Source organism: Miniopterus natalensis, chromosome 6 (assembly GCF_054644295.1).
Source record: "Miniopterus natalensis isolate mMinNat1 chromosome 6, mMinNat1.hap1, whole genome shotgun sequence".
Classification (NCBI taxonomy): domain Eukaryota; kingdom Metazoa; phylum Chordata; class Mammalia; order Chiroptera; family Miniopteridae; genus Miniopterus; species Miniopterus natalensis.
In genome coordinates this window covers 86,825,135-86,833,942 of record NC_142086.1, presented here as the reverse complement: position 1 = coordinate 86,833,942, position 8,808 = coordinate 86,825,135, and the positions used below count along the sequence as shown (strand labels likewise).

Here is an 8,808-nt window from a genome sequence, read left to right as displayed (position 1 = left end):
AATGCCAAGCCCACTGCTTTTTCCACATCATGTATAATATCTATGAATAGACAGAAGGCGTGCACCTAGAAATGGCAATGCAATTCGCATGTGTCCTATTTCACATCAGGGCCCCAGTTCCCCTCGGCAGTTTAAGAAAATGAGAAGGGTAGGAAAAGCACACTGTCCTAGGACGCAGGCCTACACTCGCCCGAGGACCAGCGCAAACACCAGGGCCCTGCGCTCAGCTCCAGAGCCTGCGTTGGGGGTGGTGGGGTGGTGGCCGGGGACCTGAGAGTTTGCGTTTCCCGGATGCTTTGGGTAAGAACCAGCAGCTGGGAATCCCTGGCCAAGAAGCCCACCCCTGCCAGGCCCTGATGGGCACTCACACCCTGGCTCAGACCTGGCCTCTGAAACACAGACATCCTTGCCCTGGAAAATATCAAGAGGAAGGAGGGCCATCGAAGTGAGGAAGAAAAACTACAAAAACGAAAAATGTAGGTATAGCTGCAAAAAAGAGAGAAAACCAAAATAGCAATGAAGGACAATGTGGAAGTTTATTTCTTTCTTGCATAAAGTTGGTTAAGTCAGAGCCCAGGCCTGGCCTGGCAGCGTTGCTCCACCGTGTCCTCGGGGCCCGGCCCTTCCAGCACCTGTCACTATGGTCCTCACGGTCCAGGACGGCGGCTGGCGGCCACCATCTCACCTGCAGGCCGGGCAGCAGGAGGGAGTCAGGCTAAAGCGTGGGCAGGGGTGTTTCGAAGGAGGCGGCCCCTAGGAAGTCGCCACTGGACATCCCATCTGCATCCCTTGGCCAGCACTGACTCACACGGCCGCGCCTGGCTGCCGGGTTGGTTATATATTTTTAAAAATTATAGTTTTTATTCCTGGCTAAAAACTGGGGGTTCTATTACTATTGAAGGAGAGGAGAACAGATATTGGGGAACAGCTACCAGTTTTTGTCTTAATCCCCAAAGCACACGCTTTCCCAAAACCATTTTTTAAAAAAATAGGAGCCCAGCCGGACATGGCTCAACGGTTGAGCATCGACCTAGGATCCAGGCGATTGGGGTTCGATTCCCGGTCAGGGCACATGCCTGGGTTGCGGGCTCGATCAATGACTCATCATTGATGTTTCTATCTCTCTCTCTCCCTCTCCTTTCCTCTCTCTGAAATCAATAAAGATGTATTTAAAAAAAAAAAAAAATAGGATACAAAGAAAAGAAAATGTCTTCCTAGAAAATTAATGGTGAGTTTCAAAAATACAGGGAATGTTGCTGGCTGATTGAAGTTTTATACCGAGGAAGAGCAGCAGTGCCATTTTCTGGTTTTGCATCTTCTGATTTAGTGAAGCCTAAAATATAACGGTTTTCCCACTCACATGCGCGCACACGCACACACACGCGTGGAACCTGACCTGCCCATAGCCCGAGTTCCTTCCTAGTAATAACCCCCTGGATGCATTTATCCAGGGTTGGGAAACTTCACTGCCTTCATGTTATCCAGCTCAAACATGCATTATTTAAATATGAGCCGACTTCCTGAGGCCTCGGTCTTTCCATCTGCAACATGGGGATGATTCTGGATCGGACCTCGCAGGGCTGCCGAGGAGGGGAAATTACACTCAGCACATAAAGAATGTGACAGTGCTGGAGAGTCGGGGCCCCGTGAGCTCTGGCTGCCGTTGTTACTGCTGTTCTGAGTCTTTAGGGAAACCCTTAATAGCTCCGTGCTCCAAGGAGCTGCTTTTTGGTGTCCGTGCTGGGGAAATGGAACCGGCCACATCTTTTCTTTAGCTGTCTAAACCGAGTCGCCAACTCACCGTTAGACCGAATGAGGGGTCCCCAGGACATCTGGTGTGTTTCGGATGGTTCATCACTTCTCAGCGACCGAAAATCATTGCAATTCTGTGGGGTTTTGTAAAGGAGAGAAACGTCAAATGAGTTGAATAATGTTTATGAGAAATTGACTCTCTCTCAGGGATGGCACCTTGATTCTTAGATTTTTTTTCCTGCTGGAGACAGGAAATCACAATGGATGAGCTCAGACAGGGAGAAGGAGGGCTGCAGGGGCCTCGGCCACTTGGACACTGGGACAGCTGTTTCTAGGTACCACACTGGTCCCTTTGCCCCTCGGGTGGGGTGGGGGGTCTTCCTCAGCAAAGCTCACGGAGTCACCTTGGCATTTCCACAGCCTGCTGCAGCCACTTGCTCCGTTTAATGCCTTTGTCTTACAGGAAGGTTGAGTGACATCATGGCATCTGCGTCCCCAAAAAGACGCTGAAGGCCTAACTCCCAGTATGGGTAATGTGACTTTATTTGGAAATAGGGTCTTTGCAGATGTCCAAGCTAAGATGAGCTCACTAGGCTGGGTCCTAATCCACTATGACCGTGTCCTTATACAAAGGGGAAATTTGAACACAGACACAGACATGCGTAGAGGGGAGACTTGTGAAGACCCAGGGAGAAGATGGGCATCTACAAGCCAAGGAGATCGACCGGGAACCGATCCTCCTTCTCAGCCTCAGAAGGAACCAGCCCTGCCGACACCCTGGTCTTGGACTTCCAGCCTCCAGAGTGCGGGACAACCAGCTCCTATTGTTTAAGCCAACTCCTTCCTGCAGCAGCCACAGGAAACCCATACAATACCCATTCGAAAGGAACTGGGAAGAAATGTGTGGGAGCTCCTGTTGTAAAGAATTTGGGGACTGGCACCTCCCTGCAGAGGTGAAGTGTTGCTGTAGCGATTAACACTTAGTGTTTCGAGGGGCCAGGGGGCCAGGCCCAGGCTCAGAGCTCCCTTAGCGGATGGTCACCAGGAGTCTGTGCTCCTTTCCTCCTATTGTTCCAGGAAATCTACTTTTTGAGCAAAAGTGACATCAACAGAACCAACCGTCACTGGGTTTCTCTCATCCATGACCCCACTAATGCTCGGAGGCGGGTCACCCAGGAAAACCTCGGGAATTCATGAGAAGCCGAGGGACGAGCGTATCTCCCAAAGGACAGAGAGACACACGGTGGCCGGACTGACAGCCAGCAGAGCCCTCTGCACTGCCCTTGGCCACAGACAGCACGTGGCAGTCACTTCTCATACTTGTCGCTGGTATGAAAGAGAGCTTTCAAACCTCAGGACTGCAGAGCATATTTTGAATTCAAAGGTCAAAGGAAATGAGAATGTAAAATTATTCATCATCCCAGCATGAACGCCGCACGTCAGGAAAGGAAAAAAACCTGATTAAATATCACGGTGGCTAGGATTCAGCAGTGTTCTAGCCAAGTAACTAAAAATAATGGGAAATTAAAATAACACGTTTGCATCTAAATATGCGTTAAATCACCTCGAGGGGAAGTGCAACAGCATCACGACAAGGAAGGTCCAAGGTGACGGCCAGCAGGTGGCACGGCCTCAAGGATTTGGGACCGCCTGGCCTCATCGGTCCCCCACCCAAGGGCCTCCCACTATTGAAATCTCATTTCTGCCTTCTAGGGGCCACATCTGTGGGGCCCAGCACCTCCTCCCAGAAGTCGGGCACCAGAGCCACCCACGCTCTGGGCTTCTGATGACACGGAGACCCCCCCATGACCAGAGGGAGCGGGGACCCAGACAGACGCTTAGGCCGCCCAACACCTACGATTTTGCACGTGGCTCCGGGGGTCTCCATGCAGATGCGGAGTCTGCAGTGCAGGTAGACTATGGAGTTGTTGATGAAGGAAAATATTTTCAGCTTAAACTGGGCCCTGTTGGAGTCCCCGTTCTCAATCACGTTGGTGTGTGTGTTGGGGATGGGGCAGCTGGGAGGAGAGAAAGGGAGATTCATTAAGCATAAACTGGCCCTCCCGTCCTTGTGCCCAGATGAGCATGTTACAACGCCCCTGGCCGCACACAGAGTGTCCCAACCGGGCTCCGTGGAAGCAAAGGACGGCTCAATCTCCAGTTCCCAAGAGGAAAGGGTCTCCTGTGGGTGTTACCTAAAACCCAGGTCCATACACGTGTGGGTCTGGAAATTCAGAGGGCCCAAAGGAGGACACCAGCAAGGGGGCAGTGGTGCCCAGGGCCCACCCGAACCCTCACCTGTTGTTGATGAAGCCGAACATGACCGGGTCCCTGGCATTGCTGGATGGCGTTGCCCAGCACTCGGTCAGGACCACCTTGAGGTTGCTCTTCTGTTTATAGAGCCCCACTTCGATCTTGATGTCGTCGCTGGCAGACACACTATAATTCTGAGGTATGGGAGAGTCTCCAATGAATAACTGCATTTCTGTGACAAAATTTCCAGCGCCATGGAGGTCCTCGATGATGGTGTAAACCCTGCAGGAGGAAGCAGTTTGCAGGAGGTTCCCTCCTGGGACCCCCTCATCCCAATTCCTCCCGGGAAAGAAACTCCAAAGAAGTGTGGAAATAAAGGAAGAGCAGCCAGTGAGGTCAAGCGGATGGGGGTACTTATTCCCAGCTGGCTGCGGCAGGGCGCAGCCCTGTCACCTGACTGGTGGAGACTCGAAGGCGGGTGGAGGAGAGGGACAGCTCCACAGGGGGAGAGGGAGTCTCAGTGCGCCCTGAGGGGGCGTCTTCCTGGGGAAGCCGTGGGTGGGCTCTCTAGAAGTGGGGCGCCCTCTGAGGTTGATTAGGGAAACATGGCTCTCTTGCGTTGGTCCTGAGTTGGGAGTGGGAAGGAGATTTAGGGAAGCGGGCCGTTATTTGTCATGTCCTGGCCATGTCTCCAGTCTCTCAGACGGGTCCTCGAGTGATCCGAACCCTGAAGAAACCCACAGCGAGAGTGCTGGAGAGGAGCGTGAGCTGCAGAGACGGGGAGCGACCTCTCCACTCACCCCCACTCCGGGGTGTAGCCCGATGACGTCAGGAGGTCATTCTGGAAGGCGCAGTGGATGGGGCTCAGGATCTTCAGGTGGTGGATGATGCCCTCCGGGGACAGGTCGTTCCTCAGCGTGGTCCTCACCACGGTATTGGTCATGTTCTAAACACAAACCGAACAGGGCGTGAGCGAGCTCCTGGGCCCCAGCAGGACCCAGCAGGACCCCAGCAGGACCTCAACAGGACCCCAGCAGGACCCCAGCAGGACCCAGCAGGACCTCAGCAGGACCCCAGCAGGACCCAGCAGGACCTCAGCAGGACCCCAGCAGGACCCCAGCATGGGTGCTGGGGAGGGGTCTTTTTGAAGGCTTTCCCCCCAAAATATAAAAACCCTAATGATTTTTTTTCTAACGTAAACTGTCAAAGACAGGATTTTTAGAATTCATTCTCCTTAGTAGAGACTAGTGCTGCATCAGCTTCTGGGAACAAACGTGTACAGTTCGTAACTGATCTGTCCCACGTGGAAGGCTTTAATCACTTTTGAATTTAGGCCTATCTTCTGTGTTGGCTTCTTTAAAAATAATGGCCTGTATTTGTAGCTCCATATTTTGGAGGAATTGTCTGCATGGTGTTTACAGGCCCTGCGGATTCTCAGCCAAGGAGCAGACTCCCTTTCCGCTCATTAGTTTTATGACAGTCGTGAGGCCAAGGCTTTGATGGGCCCTTGATGGGCCCTAGAGGACACACCAGGTCCAGACCGTGTCTCAATGGTGGCATTTTGTACCTTATAGCATTTTGCAAAGTGTCTCAGAAAAATGGAAAAGCCTTCTCTCTTCCTAAGAATTTAACATGTGTTATGAAGATGACTCTGTTGTCGAGTGAAACTTTGGGGGCATGGACGAATTTGTATCTTTGTAGTCACATCTGCGTGACCTGTTTATAGCAATCAAACATGGAGGTGTGACCTTTTCTTAACCTGGAGGTCAATAAAATTTAAACTTAACAAAGAAAAAGGGGAGGTGGAGCCTGCTACCTGTGGGTAATCCACTGTGCTCGTACAAGTAAGTCTTCAAGGCAAAATTCGTTTTTGACAAATGTCAAAGAATATCAAGAAGTTGTGTGGGTTGCAGGGCTGGTGTGACTCATAAGAGACGAATTTCCCTGACCAGGCCCTGAACCCAACTGGATATAATTGCTAAACCAGGTGTTTGTCTAGCTCAGAAAAACAAAGGGAGCAAGCCAGTGTCTGCAGCCTCGACTCTGGCCCCCCTTGCCCACCATGGTGGCAGACTCACCCTTGGGAACAGACTGCGGGAGCGTCACAGGAAGGAGCTGGACAGCTCTGCCCAGGCCCAGCCTCCACCAACACATGCCCACATGCCCACACACACACACACACACACACACACACACACACACACACTCACATTCTCACACACATGCACACATGGACACTCAAGCACACACAGGCTCTGGCTTTTCTGCCCCTTTCCCTCTCCCCCTGGCTCTGCCTGTGTATCAGCATCACTGAGAGGATGTTTTGAACCCTGACTCTCAGACCTGCCCCAGGCCCTTTGCACCAGAATCCCTGCAGGGTGGGGCTCTCAGGTCCCTCCTCATTTTAGGGTGTAGCCCAATCTCCAGTGAGAACTCGGCTCTATCCTGACTCCTTTGCTGAGTCCCTCACTTAGAGTCAGAGACCTCGGGGTGCAAAGTCTTCCCTGGTCCCCAGGTCAGGTGCAGACCCTCCCATACCGAGGCCCAGACAGCTTGGACACCCTCTGCACCCAGGACTCACGCTTTGCACAAGGGTGCCGCACTCGCTCCATCCGGCCACCAGGAACACGTGTGTGCCGTTGCTGTCACTCACGTTGCAGGCCGGGTGTCCCAAGTACAGGGAGGACTCGGGGATGGACTCCTGCTGCAGGAAGCGTCTCTCGATGGCGATGGCCACCTTCTCGATCTCGCAGAGCACCCTGACCGCTCCGGTCAGGTTCAGCCTCCGGGGTGGGCCCTGGGGGGCGGGGCTGTCCCCCTGCAGGGACGCAGCCTTAGTTTCTGCTGGGGTGGGGGGCTGCCCCAGGTCGGGGGCCATAGAAGACCCGGGGGCCTGGATTGTGTTGCCAGAAGAGTTACCTGCAAGGCAGGAGGAGACAAAGGTAAGTGTGGGCCTGTGTTTGGGGACTGCCATGTGAGCCTGAACAGTGAGGCAGGCACAGGGACAGGTGTGAGGAGCACACACTCGGGAATTGCATGTTCCACCCACGGCCACACGCACACATGTGCTGCATGCTTCTGCCAGCCCAGGCAGCTGGGCTTCACCCCACTCCCTATGGGCCCCGGTAGCCAGGGAACCGAGGGACCCTCTCTCCTCCCAGCCTCTCCCAGGCCGATGCTGGGCATGTGCCAAGCCTCTGGACTTGGGACACAATGTCTACCGTCGGGAGTCCCCAAGTCATGTCTCTAAGATGAATTAATGGTATTTACTCTCGGGATCCTAGAGTCCCTCGCTCCTGCTCCCCCCCAAGCAACTCGGTTTCACCCTCTGAAGAACTGAAGAGGCCCCTGAAAGGCATCCACCATTCTCCCAGGGCTCCCTCCCTGGTCTGCATGAAGCAGACCCAGGACGATTCCTGGCCAGCCCCTGGGCCCTCCTCTACAGCCTGGCTCCGCTGCCTGCCGCCCCGGCGCCCACCTGTTCTTGTCTCAAGGTGGGGGGCTCACCCATCACTGCCGCCTCACCCAGCTCCCCCTGCCTCCAGGACGCAGTCCAAATCACTGCTCCCGGTGTTTGCCTTCTCAACTGGCCTCACCCACCTCTTAGCAGCCTGCCTCCAATTCTCTCACCCACCTCCCAGGGGCACCCACTCTGAAGCCAGGCCGGCTGCATGCCTGTATCACGCCCGCCTTCCACAGCTCTGTTCTCACAGTCGCCCCCACCCACCGTGGCCTTTCCCACCTCAGCCCCTTCTGCCCAGAGCTGTCTTATTCATTCTTTAAAACCAGCTCTAGATACCTCTTCCAGGAAGCCCTCCCTGACCACACACATGGGGCTGAAACAACTTAGTCTCCTCCGGCCTCTAGCTGCTACCCCAAGCAGAACACATCCCTTATTCCCTGGACACTGTGTTTACTCGTCTGAGCGTCTATCTCCCTCCATTGACCAGAGACCCCTGGATGGCCGCAGCATCTCTGAGTCAATCCTGAACCCACGACAGCCCCCTGGGCAGGGAAAGTGCCCGGTGGAAGGGGGGGCTGAGTAGAAACGTTTCCCATGGTTGCATGTTTTGCAAGATCGTCTTTTGGCATTTGAGAGAACACGCCGCGGTTCTGTGTGTTTTCTCATCTCAGTCATGAGGGGAAGCATTTGGGGATATGAGGCACCACCGTCCAGAAGGCTGGACACAAATGGGAGGACATGAAGGGACAGCATGCACACACATGTACGTCTACCCACCCACACAGGCACATGCATGTGCGCAAACACACACATACACACACACACGGAAACTTGCCCAGGATATAAAAATAGGCGGACCTCATCTGGAAAAGAAGCACTTTGCTTGTTTTAAAAGAATGGATTATCCAGCAATATTCCAGAAAAGGGACTGTGAGGATTTTACCTTCACAGGGTCTTCCAGAATATTCTACAGGGAAGTCGGGGGCACCTCCCACACAGCTGCAAGCGAAAGACCCGAGGGTGTTGCGACAGGATGTGCCCGGTTCACAGTCGTCCTCTCTCCTCTCACACTCATCGTAATCTGTGCGACATTTAGAGAAAACGCAGGAGAACTTCTCAGTGGGCTGGAGGGTCGCGGAGAGAGGGGACCCGCGCCAGCTGCTCGCAGACAGCCTTGTGGAACGTGCATCTCGGATAAAGTTAAAAATTATCAAGTGACAACAAAGATAGCAAATCTGGAGGGTTCCGGAGGCAGGGATGGGGTGCGGCGGGTGTCAGAGGCTGCAGGGCCTGCTCAGAAGGAGGAATACTGTTCCCAGGGCTGGGAGGGGACACTGGGC

At 53.8% G+C, this 8,808-nt stretch overlaps 1 protein-coding gene across 1 annotated transcript in view; it reads right to left on the bottom strand.

The window, feature by feature from the left end:
• Positions 1-647: 647 nt before the first annotated feature.
• UMODL1 (uromodulin like 1) overlaps positions 648-8,808 on the bottom strand; it is a 44,270-nt gene continuing 36,109 nt past the window's right edge. Inside the window, exons 15-21 of the mRNA XM_087817938.1 lie at positions 8,412-8,549; positions 6,587-6,924; positions 4,806-4,951; positions 4,051-4,287; positions 3,611-3,770; positions 1,802-1,886; positions 648-685 (exon numbers count right to left, since the gene is read on the bottom strand). Coding sequence (XP_087674064.1) covers positions 648-685; positions 1,802-1,886; positions 3,611-3,770; positions 4,051-4,287; positions 4,806-4,951; positions 6,587-6,924; positions 8,412-8,549 — 1,142 coding nt within the window. The remainder of the gene's footprint in view (positions 686-1,801; positions 1,887-3,610; positions 3,771-4,050; positions 4,288-4,805; positions 4,952-6,586; positions 6,925-8,411; positions 8,550-8,808) is intronic.